Source organism: Mus musculus, chromosome 17 (genome assembly GCF_000001635.26).
Source record: "Mus musculus strain C57BL/6J chromosome 17, GRCm38.p6 C57BL/6J".
Lineage (NCBI taxonomy): Eukaryota > Metazoa > Chordata > Mammalia > Rodentia > Muridae > Mus > Mus musculus.
This window is the reverse complement of record NC_000083.6, coordinates 34,616,571-34,638,595: the sequence shown is the minus strand read 5'-3', so window position 1 is coordinate 34,638,595 and position 22,025 is coordinate 34,616,571. Positions and strand designations below refer to the sequence as shown.

General features: G+C 51.0%; 2 protein-coding genes across 13 annotated transcripts; one reads left to right on the top strand and one right to left on the bottom strand.

Moving 5' to 3' along the window:
- Positions 1 to 573: 573 nt before the first annotated feature.
- Positions 574 to 21,934, top strand: Ppt2 (palmitoyl-protein thioesterase 2). Of its 7 annotated transcripts, none has more exons than XM_006524638.3 (9): positions 574 to 668; positions 11,601 to 11,791; positions 11,984 to 12,137; positions 12,665 to 12,760; positions 12,852 to 12,959; positions 15,482 to 15,565; positions 15,661 to 15,745; positions 20,878 to 20,932; positions 21,109 to 21,933. In XM_006524638.3, the coding sequence occupies exons 2-9, from the start codon at positions 11,609 to 11,611 to the stop codon at positions 21,250 to 21,252; spliced, it is 909 nt and encodes a 302-aa protein (XP_006524701.1). In that variant the 5' UTR covers positions 574 to 668; positions 11,601 to 11,608; the 3' UTR covers positions 21,253 to 21,933. The 7 variants fall into 7 exon arrangements, with proteins under 7 accessions (XP_006524701.1, NP_001289322.1, NP_001289323.1 ...); NM_001302393.1 differs by lacking the exon at positions 574 to 668 and adding an exon at positions 10,317 to 10,478 and having other exon boundaries at positions 21,109 to 21,934; NM_001302394.1 differs by lacking the exon at positions 574 to 668 and adding an exon at positions 10,580 to 10,663 and having other exon boundaries at positions 21,109 to 21,934.
- Prrt1 (proline-rich transmembrane protein 1) lies at positions 5,462 to 9,231 on the bottom strand. Of its 6 annotated transcripts, NM_001368728.1 has the most exons (5): positions 8,892 to 9,032; positions 8,313 to 8,450; positions 7,425 to 7,963; positions 6,641 to 6,826; positions 5,470 to 6,512 (listed from the first exon to the last, which is right to left on the bottom strand). In NM_001368728.1, exons 2-5 carry the CDS (start codon positions 8,323 to 8,325, stop codon positions 6,336 to 6,338), a joined length of 915 nt encoding a protein of 304 aa, NP_001355657.1. In that variant the 5' UTR covers positions 8,326 to 8,450; positions 8,892 to 9,032; the 3' UTR covers positions 5,470 to 6,335. The 6 variants fall into 6 exon arrangements, with proteins under 6 accessions (XP_011244772.1, XP_030105675.1, NP_001355657.1 ...); XM_011246470.3 differs by having other exon boundaries at positions 5,462 to 6,512; positions 7,425 to 8,450; positions 8,892 to 9,231; XM_030249815.1 differs by lacking the exon at positions 8,892 to 9,032 and having other exon boundaries at positions 5,462 to 6,512; positions 7,425 to 7,640; positions 8,313 to 8,885.
- Positions 21,935 to 22,025: the final 91 nt, after the last annotated feature.

Genomic DNA, 22,025 nt, shown 5'->3' with positions numbered 1-22,025 from the left:
GCCACTGTAGTGATCTGGTTGAAGGCATGATGGGTGGGTGGGTGGTGCAGGGTAGGAGAGGGTGGGTGGTTAGATCATTCAATCCTGGGTGATATGCATGGCTATCAAAGGCATCAAAAATAACAAGATGAGGGGTCCAGAATGTAGATTCCCCAGTACTGCATTTGTCTGGCACGTGGGGAGTTCTGACTTCGGTTCCTAGCATTCACATGGACAAAATACCAACAGCATAACAAAACATGGAAGACAAGAAGAGGCAGAGACACCGAGCCAGGTGTACCCTTGCCAGAGGAAGGGAGCATCCAAGTAGCCACTAAGAGGGGAGCAGAGACCCTGCCAGAGGATTCAGGCTGTCCACAGGGGCGCAAGAACTGGGTCTCTGTATATAGGGGAGCTGAGGCCAGGCAGGAGAAGAGCAACAGGAACCTGGGAGCTTCTTGTCACCCTTAGAAGGGGCAGAATCTTGGGGGAGGGGAAGAGAGGAGAAGTCATTTTTTTTTGTTGTTGTTTCGTTTTGTATTTACTGACTTCTCCTAATTACTTTCAAAGAGTTCAAATATTAGTGGAAGAGACTTTGCCAGATGAGGATCTGAAAACCATACAGAAGCAAGATTTGGCACCCGCATCCAAGAGCTGCTTCAGGTTAAGTGTATACATCCAGACCACAGGTAAGAAGAACCGGGGAAGGGCAGGTGCCGGCTTCAGGCGCCGAGACTTTCCCCTAAGGAAGGGTTGCCCTGGCTGGAGCACCTTACAGGGTCTCTGGGTGACGCCCAGCCTTCAGTGCACTTTGTCATCCCCTGGGGTTGTCACAGTATTGGCACTTGAGTTTCCCCACCCAAAGGTTGCCCAAGGAGCTTGGGCTTTAAAAATACCCACCCCCTCCAGCCTCAGAGTTCTAATGTGTGCCAGCAGGGAGAACCATCACACCATGGAATGCCTGGGACTGTTTAGGAACGCCCTGTTGCTGTGATCCAACCTAGAGGACCTAGTGTGGAGGAGAGAGGGGTGAGCTGATGTGAGCCTCGAAGGACAGGAAAAAGCAGAGCAAGTGCAGGTGTGTGGAGAAAGGAGAGAAAGCCTAGAGCCCAGGGGCAGGGCAGAGCCCAGGGGCAGGGCAGAGCCCAGAAGTGGCCTAGAGTTTAGAGGTGGTCAGAGAGTCAGGGTAAACACCAAGCAGTTTGATTCGTGCCTAGCCGAGACTAGAGACACAGGCCTGGGGTTAGGGGCTGCGGAGGTGGGGATGTCGAGGGGTACAGCCTGGTTGAAAACTGGGCTGAACAGGAACAGTGCACTGCTTAAACTATGAGAGGAGTGAACAGACAGACTGTAGCGTGGGAAGTATCCTAGTAGGCAAATAAACAGCCTTGAAATCTGTCCAACCCTTTAGGGGAGATTTAACCTAGGGCCTTGATACAGCGCTGCTGACGTAGCGGTATCAGGCAAGGTTCCTGCTCTTGCAGCCCAGGTGGTGGGTTTTTAGGGCTGGGTGTGGTGGTGCACACCTTTAATCCCAGCCCTCGGGAGTTAGGAACTGGCAGATTTGGCCAGCCTGGTCTACAGAGTGAGTTCAAGGACAGCCAGGGCTACACAGAGAGAAACCCTGTCTCAAAACACCAAAAGTCAAACAAACAAATAAATAAAACAAAGCAACCCACCCCAGGGTCTAGTGCAGTGTGGAGTATATGCCCTGTCACCTGACTATTTCCCCAGCCCCATCCCTTTTCCCCACTTTCAATTCTGAGACAGGGTTTCACCGGTTGTTTCCGTTGACTTTGAAATTTCCCTGGAATCCAGAGATTCCTTCAAAAGCTCATTGCTGTTATTATTTGTGTGTGTCTGTTTGCTACGTTGTGTGGAGAATAGAACTTTGAAGCAGGATCTCTCTTGAGTCTGCTGGGCTGCGTGTTTCTGGCTAGTTGGCCTGGAAACTTCCCTGTGATTCTCCTGTCTCCACCTCCTCTCCCACAAGAAGAGTCCTGGGAGTGTGTGTGTGTGTATGTGTGTGTGTGTGTGTGTGTGTGTGTACACTACCTAAGTTTGATCCTTGGGGGATATATATATGTATGTCAGGAAGCTTGGTCAGTGCTTTTACCTTTTAAGCTCTCTCATCACACTCCAGACAGGCCTGAACTCAAAAGGATAAACCTGTCTCCTTCCCAAGTGCTGGGACTAAAGGCATGCACCACCATTTTGCCTTAAACTCATGATCCTCTTTCTGCCGCCTTCCCAGTGGGTAGAACCACAGGCCTATACCTCCAGACCTGGCTTCTGAAATCCTTTCATTTCTATGTCTGCCTCTTTGGGTGGGGATGTAGCTCAATGACTGAGGTCTGGGGTTGACCGCCAGACCCCCAGACTGATCTCTTCGGATCAAGCAATCACCCTCTGTGCTGTGTGTGGCTCCGTGACTCCGTTTTAAGCTTTTATTGTTGTCCTGGCCATCCTGGAACTCACTATGTAGATGAGGCTGACCTGGAATTCGCAAAGTCCCCCCTGCCTCCTGGGTGCTGGGACTAAAGGTGTGCACCACCACACACAGCCCCCTAACTAACTTCTTGAAGACTTTTGAGCTGTGGAGTTAGTTATGTAAGAGCCAGGTCTAGAGAGGCTATGTTGAGGGAGACTTAGAGTAGGGGGAGGTAGGAGGTAGGGAGACCTTTCGGGGAAGCTGTTGCAATAATCCAGGATGAAGTCATGCTCTGGCCAGGGCTGGGGAAGGGCTACAGGAAAGCACACTATGACTGTGGAGGTGACTCAGCTCAATAGTACATCTTGATACAGCAGGCACAAGATGGGTAGAGAAGGATAGCTGGGACATGTTGTCATTAAAGGCACAAGGATGGGAGAGTGCTATAGTATCACTTCACCACGTTGGCTTGGAAGGCCCACTGGCAGGGTCCCAGTCTGAGAAAGCACACAGCTTCTGGAGAATATCGCAGGAGCTGGCTCAGAGAGGAGGGTCAGTGGTTGAGACGCAGCTCAGCGGCTAACCTAGCACTAAAAAGAATGAACAAGCAGACAGGCAGATCTCTGAGTTCGGGGCCAGCCTGGTCTATTGAGTGAGTTCCAGAACAACCAGGACTACAGGGAGAAATCTGTCTTAAAACAAAAACAGACACCAACCTAAACCAAGCATGAACCCCCCCCCCCATAAACATCTTTTCCCCCAAAATCTCAAAAACCAAAACAACAGAAAAATAATAAATAGTATCCTGGCTTGGTAGTATAGACCTGAAATCCTAGGATGTGGCCAGCAGGGGTTGGGGGTTGGGGGTGCGTGGAAGAGGTGGGTGGTGATGGTGGCAGGTTGAAGTAGCATGATTGCAGTCTGTTACATACTGTGACCTTTGTCTCCATAGACAGACAGACAGACGATAAAGTGGTTGTATGGGTGAGATTTCTTTTCCTTTTTCTTTCTTTCTTTCTTTCTCTCTCTTTCTTTCTTTCTTTCTTTCTTTCTTTCTTTCTTTCTTTCTTTCCTTCTTTCTTTCTTTCTTTCTTTCTTACTTTCTTCCTTCCTTCCTTCCTGTCTGTCTGTCTGTCTGTCTGTTCTTGGAGACAGGGTTTCTCTGTGTAGGCTTGGCTGTCCTGGAACTCACTTTTGTAGACCAGGCTGGCCTTGAACTCAGAAATCTGCCTGCCTCTGCCTCCCGAGTGCTGGGATCAAAGGCGTGCACCACCAAGCCCGCCCGGCTATTTATTTATTTATTTGTTTGTTTGTTTGTTTATTTGAGACAGGGTTTCTCTGTGCAGCCCTGGCTGTCCTGGAACTCACTCTGTAGATCAGGCCGGCCTTGAACTTAGAGATCCAATTGTCTCTGCCTCCTGAGTGCTGGGATTAAAGGTGTGAGCCACCACTGACAAGTGGTTGAAGAAGAGCCTCAGAGAAGAAAAATAGAACCTAGAGACAGATACAGGGAAGTGGAGAAAGACAAGGATTGTTAGCACCTATCATCCATTCTCTTCGGAGGTGGAAGCAGTATTTCACAGGTTCATGGCTGTCCTCAGCTAGCTACCTGCTGAGTTTAACTGGGTAGATGAGGCATTGCCTCAAATATTTAAATAAGTAAATAAATAAAGAGTGGGGGTGGGTAGACAAGACAGGCACAAAAGGGCTGGGACAAGCAAACTATTTTGAAAAATCACTGGTTTTTGTAATCACTGGTTTTTCGAATCTTTGAGATTCAACAGTGTAAATAACTGAAGGGGATTTCAAGGAATCAAGAAAGTAGACTTGAAAGAGAGGCGTCACACACAGACGCTTGTCACGGTAGCACTTTCCAGCTCAAGAGGAAAGCTGATCAGGGGACAAGGAAGGAGATGTTACACATGAAATCCTTTAAGCACACTGGTGGAGGCTGCTCAGTGGTTATCGCTTGCTGTTCTTTCAGAGGCCTGGCTGGGTTCAGGTCCCAGCACCCACAGCAGGTGGTTACAACCCCTGTCACTCCAGCTGCAGCGTACCCCGACGGTCTCTTTGGGGATCAGTGCACATCCTCATGTATATATACACAAGCAAACACATAACATATACATAGATGCACATAAATTAAATCTGTAGGAACTATGATTAGAAAAGACACATGAGACCTGGAGTGTCCCAACCTGTGATATCTGTACCCTACCCCAGCCTCAATGAAAGATTTTCTGTCTGGATTCAGGGTCAGAGACTAATCTGGGCACATCTCACAAGCCACCCTGTGTGTCATGGCCATGTCTTATGAATGAACAAACCTGGAGTGACATCGTGCTCTGTGTGCAGTGAAACAGGACACCCGCCCTGCCTGTTCCCCAGTCCCCTCTCACAGAGGCCTCTCTCCCGGCCTAGGGTTAGCTACGGTTGCTCCAGGTAGACTAGAGGCTCTGCTGACCGTCCTCCCAGGTGCTCCCAGGGCTCTCTGCTCCTTGCCTTCACGAGGGACTCTGATGTAAGTTGTCCAGCCTCAGGCCAGGAGCACTGAGCAGTTGCTGTTCTTCCCCTGCTCCAGGCACCCCATCTTTGATTAGCTTCTTCACTGTGGTCTGCCATCATCCACATCTTCGCAAGACCCTCTTCCCCAATGCCCCAAGCCCAGTGTAGGAGGGAGGGAGAAGTGGGATTGGAAACCCCCTTGGTAGTAACACTCTAGGTCTTCTCCAGCCCAGTTCCTTCTCTCTCTTTTTGGTGGCAGGGTTCACTGTAGCCCAGACTGGCCTCTAACTTTCTACAGAGTAGAGTACGGCTTTGAACTCCTGACTCTCCTCCCAGATGCTAGGGCTAAGGACCTACAGTAAAGCTTGGGGGTCCCTCTTTTCTCTGTTGGCATGGGAAACTATCTCCTCTGACTTTTTTTCTCTGCTGGTGCCACGCCACCCCCCACCCCCACCCCCCCACCGGTTTGGGGGGACGACAAGATGAAAAGTGAACCGGGAACAGAACGCTGGGTGTTCTCTGAGCTGTGGTCTTTGGAACTGCGGGTGATAAATCCACTAAAATGTTTTTAATACTGTCTCGTGGAAGTTCACACACGGCACACACAGATCAAAACAAGTCTAGGGCTGAGGGGAGGGCCGGGGAGCGTCGACTCCCTCCCTTTAACCCTGGATTCTCTTCTGCCCCCACTGACCAGGGGTTGGCACAGGTAGAAAGGGTATTTACATTGCAGGGACTTGGTTCTTTTTCCAGGGTGAGGGGTACTAAACCAGGAACTTCCCACATCTCACTCCAAAAGCAGCAAAACGGGAAGTTCTGTAATTAGCAAGAAAATAGGCAGAGATGGGGTGGGGGGAAAAGAAAAATCCTCACTGGCAAAAAATCCGAGCCAGAGTGGGGGTGTAGTTCTCCCAAGGCTGAGTCCTTTTAGGGAGGTAGGGGGAATGAGTCCGTCTGTATGTGAGCTGGGCCTGGATTCACAGACCCAATCATCAGACTGAACACCCCAAAAGACGAAAAAGAAGGCGGGGCCTGCCGACCTGGAGGCGGGGTTTGTGGGAGTTGGGGTGGAGCTCATAGATGAGGCAGGGCTTCTGGGACCTGACTCCTACTGGGGAGAGGAGACGAGGAGAGCTCCTCCCCTGGCACTGCACTTTGATGGGGTGGGAAACTAGGGCGACTGGAGGATTGGGGTTTGGCGCGGATTCCAGTGCCGCTGAGGATGTGGGTGTTAGAGGGGTTCCTGAGGAACTGAGCGTACTCTCTGGGCCAGAGGTTCCGTGGGGGCGGAGTTTATGATGTCTGGACGTCCAGCGGCGCCTCAGGAGGCTGTGCAGGGCGCGCGTTGGGTAGGCGGCAGAACTGCGCGACGCGCCTGGGAGGTTGGGGGGCACGGAGTGGGGCCGAGATGGGGACGTTTTTAGGGATCCCAGTAGTTTTCGTGGTGCTGGGCGGCGATGATGATGACTACAGTGAGGATGGTACAAAGCACCATGGCTGCGATGCCCACGGCCAGGGAGATGAAGGAGAAATTCCGGGCTTCGCGTGAAGCGATCTCGGCAGACACCAAATCTCCGCGGGCCAAAGCCGTGCGCACCTACCGGGGAGGGGCGAGGGAACGGGGGGGGGGGGGGGTCAGAGAGCCACTGCTCACCCGCCACAGCCTCCCCTCTGAGAATAAGTCCAGAATGCCCCAGACTAAGAAAACCCTGGTCAACCCCACACCTGCACGGCCTTGAAGATGGCGATGATGCCTGTGGGCCAGAAGCAGCAGATGGTGGTCAGCACAGCGATGGGCATGTAGTCGTGTGGCGGACGCCTGGGCTCCAACAGAGCCAATCCTGGGCCCTGGGGCGGCGGGGGCAGAGTGGAGGTCACTCCAGGACCCCCGGGGGTCCCGCCTGCGTAGGGCTGTGGCAAGGACAGTGGGGGAAAGGGACTGTCACACTACAGTCTTGCTGCTTGGCCAATTGGCAGAGAGGTTTTTTTAAAAACACCATTCTAAGGTTAAAGGGGGTTAGAATCCACCCCCTATCCTTTCTGACAGTAAAATCGGCCTAGGCCTCCCTTCATGGTATCATTAACTTCTATATTCGTGGAAGTTCCCACACTGTCTTACAAGGTACAGCTTTTGGGTCTGCCTGCCCTTCCGGTCTTGTTTCCATCCTCGTTAGCATTTCCAGGCTCAGGCTTCTGCCCCCTTCTACCCCTGGCTTCCCAGGATCCATTTCTTCCTCTCCCTCCAAGTCAAGTCAGACCTCCTCTTGCCTTCTGAACCACCTCCCAAACCTTGACCTTTGACAACCTGCCCCCTCACTCTCCCCACCCCTCGCCCCAGGTCCACCACCTTCCTATCCACTGTCTCTTCTCTTTCTACTCTTCTGACTAGGGGTTGTTACCAGAACGGCTGGCGGTCGATCTGGTTCTGTTTCACTCTCTCCCAGCTTCCCGCGTGTCCCTGTTGCACCTGCCTCCCTGTCCTCCTAGATCTTATCAGCCCCACACTCACCGTGCCCACCGGATACACAGGGACATAAGCAGTGCACGGCTGCAGCTGCAGCGGGTAGCCCGGCGCCACGTAGCCCCCCAGCGGCAACGTGCCCACCGCCCCCGCGTGCGTGGGAACCACGAAGCCCGGGGCTTGGGCCGTCGGGGCAGGCGCTGGTGGGGGCGGGGCGGCGGCCGCAGGCGGTGGTGGGGGAAGTGGACCCTCGAAGCGAGTCTCCTGCAGATAAGGGTCGGGTGGCATGCGGGGTAAGGTAGCACAGCCGGGTGGGGGAGCCCCAGCGGCGGGGCCGGGCGGGGCATGGTGGGGGGGCCGCGGTAGCGTGGCGGAAGACGAAGGACCGCGTTGAGCACTGGCCGCAGCAGAGGCCAGGCCACCTGCTCCTAAGCGCGGGAGGGTGGCGGTGCCAGACTGGTGGTAATGGTGGTGGTGGTGGTGATGTGAGGATGGGGCCGTTTGTGGGGGCGGGATGGGGGGCTCGGCCGGTGGCTGGGGGGCATTGTAGGGCGGCGGTGAAGTGTGGGGAACCGAGTCTGGAAGGCCTGGCCATGGAAAAGCCGAGGAGAGGATAAGGGGAGAGAGAAGACAGCAGAGATCAGAAGGGTAAGAGACATGAGACAGCAAGAGATGGAGAAAGAGCGAGGGAGATACAGCCGAGACGACATCTCCCATTTTGGGGTCAGGGAAGGGGTTGTATGTAGGCCACCTGGCCCCAATCTAGTTTTGCCGTCACAACTGTCACAGCTCCTCCCAGGCTCCGCTGCTGTCAACCACAACCCTCATTCAGGGTTGTCTCTGAGCCAGCTGTCCCCTCTTCCTGCACATGTGGTCGTGTCACAGGGGTCATGCACGCTCAGTTTAACATTTCCACTTTGCTTCAGGTGGAGTTACCTGGGAATCTCATGGGCCTCCGTTAAGGTCCATGACAAAGCTTCTGGGACTAGGCATAGTGGTTCATGCCTGTAATCCTTGTACTTGTGAAGCAGCCGGGGAAGGGTGAAGAACTGGGAAGTTCAAGACCAGCCTGGGCTACAGAGGGGAATCTCATCTCAAAGAAGAAAAAAAATTGTCTTCTAGATATTACTTTCCCAACAACCCAGTCTGATTAAGTCTCCGTTATTTTTCCACTGGGTGTCTCCATGCCACTGAACCGGTGACTGTCCATCTGTCACTCCCAGGGATGATGTCCCTGCAGAACCTGGCTCTGCCTCCCTTTCCATTTCAAAACTGCACCCCCCCCCCATGTTGTTGACAAGGGACCAAGGGACAGAGGCAGACTGACCCGAAGGAAGAGAAGGATGGGATATAGAAAGGGGAGGGGGTGGGGTATGCATGGAGAGAAGGAATGGAACTGAGCCACACAACATCCCAGAGGGGGTCAAAGAAGGGGATTAGGGCAAGTGGAGGTTAGGTAGGAGATGACAGAGGGGGTTGGGGGAGGGATATATATATATATAGTTTTTTTTTTACCTGACTTTTCTGACGACATGTTTGCAATCGTTGGGACAGGGTCTCTGAAGCTGGAGTCAGGGCCCCCTGACTGCTGGCGCAGGAGTCTTAGTGTCTCAGTCCGGGATGGCGCAGCGGCGGTAGCAGCAGCAGCGCGGAAATGGAGAGATGAAGACAGTGTGTGTTGGGGGGGGGGGGTGGCTGGGGGGGAGCTTAAAGGGACCGAGGCAGGGATGGGGGAGAGCTTCAGAAGTCTCCCCCCGAAAAACTCGGTTTCTCTCTGCTTCTGGACCACCTCTTTCCTCCTCTCACCCTGGCAGTCAAGCCCCCAGTTTAGCTCCCTTGGAGTTGTCATGGAAACCGGGAGGCAAGACCAGGCAAGGCGGGTGGGACTAAGAGAAGGAGGGAGGGAGGGAGAAATCTCTAGAGCCTCTCCCGCAAAGACTCGCTGTAGTGATTATATTGTGAGAAGAAGCCAGCTCAATGGATTTACCACACTTATCTCCAGACCCCGTTCAAGCAGTCCCTGCTCATCCATGGGGTTGCTCCCTCAGTTTCCCTCAGAACATCCTGCAAGATAGTTCTAGGTTTCTCCAGGTGTGAGACAGAACTGTACAAAGAGTGGAACCAAGAGGTTCAGACCCCCCCTCCCCCATATACAGCCTGACAATAGAGGTAAGATGCTGACTGTGGCTAAAGAAAAGGAGAAAAAGAAAGCGCCTGTGGGGGTACACAGGTACCTTCTTTCTCTAGGGTTATAAGAAGCTGAAATGCTTCATCAGAGGGAAGCAAGCTCTAATTGCTTGTTTGTGACAGGCAGGTTTGGAAAAGCGTGCTTGTTGGGGGCTGAAGAGTTCTTGGTCCAGTCAGCAGTCACAACCTCTCCTTAAAGCACTCCCTCTCTCCCCCCTCCTCCTGCCCCAAGACGCAGATCCACCCCCGGAGTCAACCCAAGACACAGCGGTGACTTCCACTCTTTTTATTTGCTTTTTGTGTCTTGTAAGGGCGTGGGTGGGGAGGTGGGGTAAGGATAGGCCCTCTACAGAGGTTACACCAGTTGAGCCTTTTTTGCAGAAACCTAGCAGGAGAATCAGAAACACCCCTTTAGGATTTTCCAACTCTCTCCAGAGACAGTTGCTCTAGGACAAAGCCCCTCTGGTGGCGTCCTGGAGAGCAGTCTCCAAAGCCCTGGCTTGAGCCCGTTCCAGGTCTGAGAAATTTTTACCCACGGCCTCATACCGGTGGTTCTGGTTTTTCAACCGTGCATGGATCAGAGGGAACCTTGGACCCATCCCTCCCACACCATCTTCAATACACGCTTCTGGTTTTATTAAGTTCAGATTAAACAAAGTCCCTGAGTACAGGCCTTGAAGCTCAGAAACCCTGCAAACTTATTTAATTGCTAAGTAAAAGCACTGACGGATAAAGGCTATTCCCTGGCACTCCGGCGCGCCGTAGGGGTCACGGGTAGGCCGAGTGGTGCCAGCGCCCGCAGCGGGGAGGAAGTCTGCCTGCACTGGCAGGGTTTGTGTCGCCAGCAGCCCGCAGGGATCTGAGGAGCAGTTTGTCGGGGTCGCTCAGGATTGAAAGACTGGTGGAAATCCTGTGGTGAGTCCTTGAAGCCCACGGGGCCCCACGCCCATATAAGGTGGGTCCGGGAGGGTGGGTCGTGAATGCGGAGATAAAAGTAGGGCCAGAGAAACTGGGTCAGGCTGCACTTCACTTGAGGGGCCTGGAGGACTCTCGGCGTCTCCGGAGACAAGGGCACAACACGCACTTCAAAGTGAAGAGTTGTAAGGCGCTGATCCGGAGCGGGAGGGCAGGCAGGAGTGGGAAGAGGGGCTCTTCAGCTGTGATCGGCCTGGCACTCTGGCCTAACACAAGCCTGGCGTCCAGCGATAGAAGCGGGAGTCGCCTTTCGTCAGTCCTAACCTCCCCCCTCGCACGTTTTCTTGGGCTCTGCTACGAAGCCAGACAGCCTGGATTGGAAAGTGGGCCGCATTAAGGAGGGGAAGTTGCACCCCTGGGTGGCTGGATGCAGCTGAAGCCTAGGAATGCCTTCTTTAGAAACCCAGTATTATCTTTTTCTGCTGTTGCCTCTCCCCATCCGGCTAAATGGATCGCTCTGTCTATTTCCTCCCCAGTTCTTTGGGTGCAATGGAATGTTCCATTGCCCCTCCGGTCCGCTGTCCGCGTTGCAGGGGACGCTCGCCCTGTTGCCAGGGAAAGTCCCGGACGTGACGGCTTTGCGCGACCCCGAGCAGCACCCCCCCCCCCCCCCCCGCGCCCCGTCCGTCATCCCACTGCGCGCTCTCCTTGTCCCCCTATCCCCGTATCCGGTGGATTACAGACTAGGTACAAGTAAACAGCTGGCGGAACGAAGCCTCCAGACACAGACCAGGTGGGAGTTTCCACTCTCCGTGTGTCCTGGGCCGCTGTTCCCCGGCCTTTGCAGATCCCAGAGTAGTGAATGGCCGAGGTGATGCTTAAGGGAGATCCTGGGCCTTGGGACAAAGTCCCTTGGGCGCCAAGTTGGGGGCGGGACTTAGGGTGAGCATTGGTGCATGGAGGTGGTAGGTGTTTGTGCCGAGCCATCTGGATGGAGTAAGTTAAAAGTAGCCTTCCCTCATACGGACCAGGAGTAGGAGCGGAGGCCGGAGAGTTGCTTGCTGTGAGTCTGTTGGGAGTGGAGAGGCGTCGTCTCCCTCACGGCCTCTCGTTCCTTCTCAGGTGGGAGCATGCCGGGGCTATGGAGGCAGAGGCTTCCTTCGGCTTGGGCTTTGCTTCTCCTGCCGTTCCTGCCGCTGCTGATGCCCGCAGCCCCCGCAGCCCACCGCGGGTCCTACAAGCCCGTGATCGTGGTGCACGGGCTCTTTGACAGTTCATACAGCTTCCGCCACCTGCTGGACTATATCAATGAGGTCTGTGGGGGATACTGAATGGATATAAAGTGGCTGGGGGAGGAAGCGTGGGCAGATGAAAGACAGCCAGCCCCTCTAGGCTAGTTTTCAGGGTACTGCTCCCCGCACGGGGAGAGCTGAGGGATGGGGGTTCCTGCAAGCACAGTGAATACACTTTGTCCAACCTAGTGCCGCATTGCCCCTTTCCCACAGACACACACCGGGACTGTGGTGACAGTGCTTGATCTCTTCGATGGCAGAGAGAGTTTGCGGCCCCTGTGGGAACAGGTACAAGGGTTCCGAGAGGCTGTGGTCCCCATCATGGAAAAGGCCCCTGAAGGAGTGCACCTCATCTGCTACTCCCAGGGTAAGCAACGCACACTCTTAACTCCCAACCCCCGTCTGAGCTTGACCCTTATCTAAGGCCTACTTTCTGGCGTTTGTGTCCTGAGTGGGAGGGAGGGTTCCTTCTGTGCTCATTGGCCATGGTTCTTAGATTTAAGGAATTACAGAGCAGCTAAAAGCATTTCAGTTGGTCAGAGGCCTAAACTCGCACCATGGCTCCATCATGTGACCTGTGACCCGTGCTGGAATGGAGTGTATCGGAGGCCTGGGATTCTGAGAGACAGGAAGTAAGGATCACTCCAGTGGCTATTCTTAAGACCCTTTCGGAGCTGGAGAGATGGCTCAGCGGTTAAGAGCACTCACTGACTGCTCTTCCAGAGGTCCAGAGTTCAATTCCCAGCAACCATGTGGTGGCTCACAACCATCTGTAATGAGATCTGATGCCCTCTTCTGGTGTGTGTGTCTGAAGACAGGGACAGTGCACTCATATACATGAAATAAATCAATCAACCTAAAAGACCATTTCCAACACTGGTGCTCTGCTTCCAGGGGGCCTGGTGTGCCGTGCTTTGCTGTCTGTCATGGATAACCACAATGTGGACTCTTTCATCTCCCTCTCCTCCCCACAGATGGGCCAGTATGGAGGTGAGTGGGCACTGTGGGTGCCATAGAAGGCAGTATAGTGTGTTCGGGGCACAGAGATTTGATGGCCCTTGGCATGGCGGTTCTCTTTCAGACACGGACTATTTGAAATGGCTCTTCCCCACGTCCATGCGGTCTAACCTCTATCGGGTCTGCTATAGTCCTTGGGGCCAGGAATTTTCCATTTGCAACTACTGGCACGGTGAGTGGGCCTCCGTGGTCGGGGTGCTACGGAGGATGAGGCCTGTTGCTCCCAATCTGACATAACCAAAGCAATCGCTTCCATTTAACACTTATAAAATAGACACTGTTCAGAATGTGGTGTGCAAACCAGCCAGTTGCCTCAAAGAGTGTAGTCTGATGCAAAAATTTAAAAAAAAATGGCTTATTGCCATGGACCACCCCAGTCTGGTATAGGGGGTCCCTGAAATGAGGGTCCTCGAAGCCTAGGTGGGTAAGGATTTGGTAGTGACAAACAGAAACAAACACAGAGGCAGTTTGAATCTGAGTGTTTTGCAGCTCTCAAGCAGGGGATCTTATACATTAAAAGAACAAATATTAGAACTCTGAAAAAATATATTCACTGACTCACAAACAGAACATGTGATGATTAATAGAAATCATCCAAGCGTAACAACTCTGAAAGGATGTATTCAGAGGGGCATCCACCCAAGGCTAGTGGCATATTTCCAAGAGCAGGTTAATAAATCTTTATAGTCAATTATTTAACATCTAATGCCTGATTTTTTTGTTTGTTTGTTTGGTTTTTGGTTTTTTAAGACAGGGTTTCTCAAGCCGTGCATGGTGGTGCACGCCTTTAATCCCAGCACTTGGGAGGCAGAGGCAGGCAGATTTCTGAGTTCAAGGCCAGCCTGGTCTACAGAGTGACCCTGTCTTTTTTTTTTTTTTTTTTGGTTTTTCGAGACAGGGTTTCTCTGTGTAGTCCTGGCTGTCCTGGAACTCACTCTATAGACCAGGCTGGCCTCGAACTCAGAAATCCACCTGCCTCTGCCTCCTGAGTGCTGGGATTAAAGGTGTGCACCATGCCTGCCCGGCGGCTTTCTTTACCATATACGAAAGCCCACCTCCGATGACACACATGCAGCGATATGCAATTTTACTGTTAGGAAAGTTTTTTTTTTTTTTTTTAAAGATTTATTTATTTATTATATGTAAGTACACTGTAGCTGTCTTCAGACACTCCAGAAGAGGGCATCAGATCTTGTTACAGATGGTTGTGAGCCACCATGTGGTTGCTGGGATTTGAACTCCGGACCTTCGGAAGAGCAATCGGGTGCTCTTACCCACTGAGCCATCTCACCAGCCCGTTAGGAAAGTTTTTATCTGTCATGATGCTGTTATATAACTTTATAAATGATTTGTAAAGTAAAGCATTGGTTTCCCTGGGGATAAGGTCATGTTAGTGTCCCCATCTCAAGGGATGGTTTCCTACCCATTACTCTCGCTTAAGATCTTGGCCTAGATTTCCAGGAACATGTAAATAAGAAAAGAAATAAGAGAAAACAAAACAGATATTTTGTTCCAGCCTAGAGTTCCACAACAGGTTCAAGGAGGCCTCCTTTTGAAGTTTTTGCCTCACTCTGTGGAACTTGTCACACAGATTCTACTGGGGTTGGTGTGGCAGCTTATCTTTACTGGCAGTCTCTCTTTGTGCATGAGTGTGAGTGTATATGTGTGTGTGTATGTGTGTGTGTATGTGTATGAGGGTGTGTGTGAGGATGTGTGTGTATGTGTGAGTGTGTGTGTATGTGAGTGTGTGTGTGTGTGTGTGTGTGTGTATGCTCATGTCTAAAATATGGAGAGTCTATTCTCTTTCCACCACTGTGGGTCCCAGTTCAGCTGCTGCACTGTGGACCATGGGCCCTATAAATGAGTATGAGTGGCCACCCCACTCATTTACAGAAACAAATTACAGGCAGGATTTGGCCAACCTCTAGGATAATACAGTGTGTTATAGTATAATGTAGATGCTGGGGCCACATTAGCCTGATTTTGTTGGGTAACCTTGGGTACCTTACTTAGCTTTCTGGGAACCAGTCTCCTCCTATAGAATAATAAAGCATGCGCCTCGGGAAGTGGTTGTAAGCATTAAATCAATGAGAGTAACACGCAGCCTTAACCACTGGCCCATACAGGGTACCAGAAAGTGCCTTCCAGCCCGCTCAGAGTGGTCCATGCATTTAATCCCAGCACTTGAGAGGCAGAGGCATGGTGATCTCTGTGTTAGAAGCCACATGGGCTGTCCTGAATTACATAGGAGTTCCAGGACCGCCAGGACTAAATAGACCCCGTCTCAAAAAAACAAAACAAAACAAACCTCAGAACTGCCTTCCATTACGTTGAAGTTATTTTTATTCTTCTGTGGTGTGGCTGGATGCCTAGCTTCACTATTAGATTATTTATGTATTTTGTGTATGTGAGTATTTTGTCTGCATATACACCTGCACACCAGAAGATGGCATCAGACCATTGTGTGCTGAGTCCTGGGAGAACAGCCAGCCCCCTTGAACTCTATGTAGCCGAGGATGACTATGAACTGTGATTCTCCTGACTTAACGTCCTGAGTGCTAGGATTACAGGTGTGCGTCATCATGCCTCCTGGTTCCTGTGATACTTGAGGTCCAAACTCAGGGCCTCGGGCGCACCGGGCAGGCTCTTGACCCGTTCCTTCCCAACTCCTGCTAACTGTTGTTTTTTACTCAGATCCTCACCACGATGACTTGTACCTCAATGCCAGCAGCTTTCTGGCCCTCATCAATGGGGAAAGAGACCATCCCAATGCCACTGGTAAGACCGCCACTTCCACCTGTGTCCCCTCTTCTCTTCCTCCCTAAACCTGGCCTGACGCCTATGGCTGACTCATCTCTCCCCTGTCTCTACAGCATGGCGGAAGAACTTCCTTCGCGTGGGCCGTCTGGTGCTGATTGGGGGTCCTGATGATGGCGTTATCACTCCCTGGCAATCTAGGTAATGTGGGATCATAGAGGCTGAAGACTGGCTCTCTAACCCCCACTAATCTTGATCTCCCAAACCTGGCCTATTAGGGGCCCCTAGAGCAGATGTTCTTTTAGAGACAGACAGGGTCCCAGTGCATAACTCTGGCTTGATGGGTGGACCTCTTGTCTTTGTGTCCCAAATGACTGGCATTATTAACCACACCCACTCTTACTTGGCAGGGCTGGGGATCAGACCCAGGGACTTTCACATGCTAGGCAAGTATTCTGCATACTTGAAATTAGAAATTAGAGTCTGAGGCAAGATCACTTGAGCCCAGGAGTTCAGTATGGGTGTGGGCAAGACAATGAGATCGCTTCACTAAAACACACACGGATATTTTTTTCCAATTTTTTATTAGGTATTTTCTTCGTTTACATTTCAAATACTATCCTGAAAGTCCCCCAATACCCCCCGCCCCCCGCAAAACAGATATATTTAATGCCAGCAATAGTTAATCCTAGCACTTGGGGCAGCGGCAGGTGGATCTCTGTTTCAGGCTACATAGTGAGACTGTCAAAACAAAACAGAACAAAATACCAATGCAGTCAAGCAAGCAAGCAAGCAAGCAAACTGGTATAAAAAGTTTGCCAAAAATTTTGGCAGCTGGAGGTGTGTCTCAGCTGGTAGCATGCTTATCATGCCTGAGGCCCCACATTCAGTCACAGGGGCCACATGCCAGGAGGTAAGAGGAGGGTCAGAAACTCAAGGTCATCTTTGGACTACCTAGTGACAATGAGGCCAGCCTGGGCTACATAAGACCCAACCTCAAAAACCACTTTTTTTTTTTTTTTTTAAGATTTATTCATTATATGTAAGTACACTGTAACTGTCTTTAGACACCCCAGAAGAGAGCATCAGATCTCATTACTGGTGGTTCTGAGCCACCATGTGGTTGCTGGGCTTTGAACTCAGAACCTTCAGAAGAGCAGTCAGTGCTCTTAACTGCTGAGCCATCTCGCCAGCCCAAACTACATATTTATACATACATAATTTTGAAGTGATCACGGATTCTTAGGAGGGTTGAGAGATGGTTTATCATGGTACTGTGCTTGTTCTGGAGATTTTCCTAGAGGCCATATCGTAGGTAACTAGAACATTGTATCAAAGTCAGACTGCCGGGTGAGGTAGCACACACCTTTAATCCCAGCACTCAGGAGGCAGAGGCAAGTAGATCTCTGAGTTCAAAGCCAGCATGGTCTATATAGTAAATTCCAGGGCAGCACAAAGAAGCCCTGTCTCAAAAAAAAACAAACAAAAAAAACCAACCAGCCGGGCGTGGTGGCGCATGCCTTTAATCCCAGCACTCTGGAAGCAGAGGCAGGCAGATTTCTGAGTTCAAGGCCAGCCTGGTCTACAGAGTGAGTACCAGGACAGCCAGGACTACACAGAGAAACCCTGTCTCGGAAAACAAAAACAAAAACAAAAAACCAAAAAACAAACACACACAAAAAAAACACCAAACAAAAATCTCCAGAAGACCAAAGTCAGGACTCTGATGTCACTACAGTGTAAGAATGAGGGTCCGCCATCTTATCTCATTCCGCAGGAAAGCTGATGGCTCCGCAGCACTGCACACCTGTCTCTGGTGTGTCGTCATGAGTTGATCTGGGAGCCTGACATTTACTCAAGCAAATATTTATTGAGTGCCGTGTGTGCCCAGGTGCCGTTCTGGGCTCTGGGGAAACAGCAATAAAGAACGTCCCTAAAGACAGTAGATCAGAAATACTGGTGGCAGGTGCGGTGAAAGAACAGGTCTGGTGGAGTCTGTGGGGAGGGAAGTGTCCTTGAAGGAGCTGCCATCTGAGCAGGCCTGAGGAAGTAAGGGAAGGCACATGCCATGGGAGGCCATCCCTGTGAGGATTGGGGAAGGCAGTAAGAGGCAGCAGCCGTCAGGCCCTCGAGCTGTTTTTTATTGTGACAAACTGTAGCTGAGCATAGTCTGCTCAACTGTAATCCCAGGACCTTTGAGGCAGAGGCAGAAGGATATTTCTGACGGTGGCCAGCCTGGGCTACCAATTAGACTCTACTCAAAACAATAATGAGCTGAGAGGGTGTATTTGGTCAGCACGCTGAAGTCCCGGGCTCAATTTTTGTTGTAATTGTTGCTTGCTTGTTTTGGGAAAAAGGGTTTTCTCTGCCTAGCCTGGAAGTAGCTCTGTAGACAAGGCTAGCTTTGAACTCACGGAAATCCTTCTGCCTCTTGAAAGATTAAAGGCCTGTGCTACCACACGTGGCTCCTGGATTTGATTTTAGCACTAGGAGGAGAGAAGGACAGATAGACAGAATTGTAGTAGATAGGTAGGCAGAAGTTATAATTTTTATTTTTTTTAGCTTTTGTGAGACAGAGTAGCATGTAATCCAGGATGGCTTCAAGTTTGTTGTACAGCTACAGATGTAGATATTTATTACCATGTCAAGTTTATATAATGCTGGGCATAGGACCCAGAACCCAGTGCATGCTTGGCAGTCACTCTGCCAGCCCAACTGCATACCCAACCTTAGAAATTATGGTTTTTAAAGGTTTAGTTTTGTGGCATTAGCTTCATTAACACTTGTGTAAGTTAACCTTTATCCCTCTGGAAAACATTGTCCACTAAACTGAAGTTTCACACTCCTTAAACATTCCCCTCCTCCAACTCCTGACAGCCAGTGTGCTTGCTTTTTAACAAATACAGAAGCTGAAGAGGTGCTCAGTGGTTAAGAGCACTGGCTGCTCTTGTAGACGACCCAGGATTGGTTCCCAGCAACCACATGGCGCCTCACAGAGACACTTAATGCTTGTGGTGCACATACATATATGAAGGCAAAATACCCATACACATAAAATAAAAAAAGATAAATAAATAAAAATAGACTGGGCTGGCCATGGTGGCACACTTGTTTAATCTCAGCACTAGGAGGTGGATCGTGGAGTGCAAAGTCAGCCTGGTCTACATAATGAGTTCTAAGACAGCCAGGACTGCAAAGTGAGACTCTGTCTCAACAACAAATAAAATATTCTAGGTGGGATTGGAAGATGTTAGGAGGATTGAAGAAGGAGTGACAACCTTCCCAAATAAAAACAGTGCAAGAGTAAGGGTGGCTTTTACATACACAATGGCATTTCATGTGTAAAAAAAAAAAACCGCCATGGTTGTAATAGCTCATGGTTAAATAGCATATGGTCTGTTGCAAGCCTCTCCCTTTTAGGATTTATTAGTTTTCAGTTTACATATATTGATATACTTTGAGTATGCTCATGTACATATGTCTATATGAACATACGTGGAGAATCAGAGGCTGGCTTGTTTCCTTCCACTATGTGGGTCTGTAGGGTTGAACTTAGTTTGTCAGGTTTGGCAACAGGCACCTTCACCTGCTGAGCCAGAAGAAGGTGTCAGATCCCCTGGAGCTGGAGTTACCTGCAGCTGTGAGCACTACTCCCATCCCCCACCACCTTTGTGGGTATGGGAATGGAATTTGCATCCTCTGAAAGAGCACTAGGTGCTGAGCCATCTCACTAGCCCCTCCCTTACCTAGCTCACTTGGGGGCGGTAGTCACTGGCCTTATCAGGACCCATGGGACAGGGACTCTCAGGCTTGCCTACGCTTGCATTAGCAATTGGTAAGAGCAGACTGTCCATAGCGTTTCCCTTCCCCTCCACGAGGGGGAGCACTTTTACACAGGATGATGGGCATTAGCTTTAAGATTTAGTTATTTTATGAGTGCTCTATCTGCATGTCACCTGCACGACAGAAGAGAGGGCATCTGATCTCATTACACATGATTGTGAGCCGCCATGTGGTTGCTGGGAATGGAACTCAGGACCTCTGGAAGAGCAGCCAGTGCTCTTAACCGCTGAGCCCAGAGTTTTATAGCCAGAGCTGGAGTCCCGCACTCCCACTCCCCACACCTGCTAACCCAGCTCTTCTGTTCCTGCTGTATCACCTTGTCGCCCTGTTTGGCTAGGGCTTGCTTCCCTGGCCAGGACTCACTCCTAGCCTGCTTTCTTCTCACTCCCACAGTCTCCGGGCCTTTTATTGAAATATGGTCTCTCGTTATGTAGACCAGGCTGGCCTTGAACTTACTGAGATCCACCTGCTTCTGCCTCCCCAGTGCTGAGGTTATAGACAGAAGCCACCATACTTGGTTCTTGAATTTCTTTTTTAAGGATTTTTATTCTGGGTCATGTGTAGGCGTGTGTGCATATGTGGATTTGTGTGCGTGCAGATAAAGCATCCTAGGGAGAGCGGCCATTGCTCTTACCTGCTGCTCTTACCTGTCTCTCCCGCTCCCAAACTTAAGGTGTTTGCTTTTTAAAAAAGTATTTATTTGGAACAGGATCTCTCTCTGTGTAGCCCTGGCTGTCCTGGAACTCACTCTGTAGACCAGGCTGGCCTGGAACTCAGAGATCCACCTGCTTCTCCGCCTCCCGAGTGCTGGGATTAAAGGTGTGCAACACCACGACCAGGCAATTATTTTATTTAAAATTTTATGTGTATGACTGGTTTGCTTGTGTGTGTATCATGCGCATGCCTATATTCAGGGAGGCCATGAGATGGCATAGATGTCCTGCAACTGGGGCTACAAAGGGTTGGGAGACGCCATGTTGAGTGCTGGGATTGAGCCCAACTCCCCTGGAGGAGTGGCTGGCTATGCTGTTCTGAACCAGTTCTCTAGATCTTAAATTCTATCTTTATTATTTATTTATTTATTTATTTATTTATTTATTTATTTATTTTGGTTTTTCGAGGCAGGGTTTCTTTGTGTAACAGGCTGGCTATGCTGTTCTGAACCAGTTCTCTAGATCTTAAATTCTATCTTTTTTATTTATTTATTTATTTATTTATTTATTTATTTTGGTTTTTCGAGGCAGGGTTTCTTTGTGTAACAGAACCCTGGCCGCAGGACTCACTTTTTATACCAGGCTGCCCTCGACCTCTGCTTCCCAAGTGCTGGGATTAAAGGCGTGTACTACCGCAGATGCCCCCTAACTTCTTAGCCTTTGAGTGTGCTCTAGGCTGCCTGTCTCCCGGGGCCATGAGTCTCTGTGGGGGCACTAATGCACATGAATTTTCCTTGGTTCTCCTGATAACCTCTATGCACATACATGTCTTTGCAGCTTCTTTGGTTTCTATGATGCCAATGAGACAGTTCTGGAGATGGAGGAGCAGCCGGTAAGCCCCTCCAAAGACTTGCCTTCCCCCTCCCTTTGTCTCCACTTCACTCTGGGGCTCCTTCTGCCTCTGACTCCTGCTTCATGAGGGAGGGAGAGGTTGGTCTGGACATGAGCAGCGTCTCACTCCTGTCTCTCTTTCTTCCATGTTTCCATGGCCCTCGGCCCACCTCGAAGGTGTATCTTCGAGATTCTTTTGGGTTGAAGACTCTCCTGGCCCGGGGGGCCATAGTGAGGTGTCCCATGGCTGGCATCTCTCACACCACGTGGCACTCTAACCGTACGCTCTACGATACTTGCATTGAGCCGTGGCTCTCCTGAAGATGTCCTCAGTGGTCTCCAGGAATTCCCCAGCCCAGAGATCAAGCGGTGGCCTTGGGAAGCAGATGCCAGGCTCTGGCATGCCTGCAACCATCTTGTCATTCCCACACTGCCCGACCCCCACCAGGGCTCCCCTCCCCCCTCCCCCCCTGCTCCTCTGTGAATGACAAGTCCTGGTCCCCTACCTCATGTCCTCACTTGGGGACGCCTCCACGCTCTCCCTTTCTGCCACGGCTGAGGTTGGGAAGCAAGTGCCAGGTTTTTAACTGTGGCTTCACCGCTGCTGTTGCTTCTCCGGGTCTGGCTGTATCGGAGGAGAACCCAGCCCCTGCCCACCTCAGGGGTCTTCTTCCAGGCCACTCAGGACATTTTTAGCTTCTGTTATCCCCGTTTCCCTCTTTTCTCAACTTCCCTGTGGCTAGCCTCCCCACCAAGAGGGGCACCCATAAGAGGGGGTGTTCTGAGGCTCCCCTATGGGGACAATTCCACTTTTGAAGTGTCAGTGTTGGGGAATATCTGTGGCCTGCAAGGCCCATCTCAGGTTTGGGGATCCCCCAGTCCCTATGATCAGTGTTGGGGTATCCCCTGGGAGCCTAGGTTCTTTGAGGCCCCAGCCCCTCTTTTAACTACCCTTGAGTGGGTGGTCCCTGTATTTATAGAAATAAAAGATCCATTTCCTCAGCGTGGCTTGGCTTATTCCCAGGTGAAGGGGAACTGGGCTCCCCCAGGAGGGTGGGAATAGAGAGCCTGGGGCCTGGATGCCCGGATGCTTG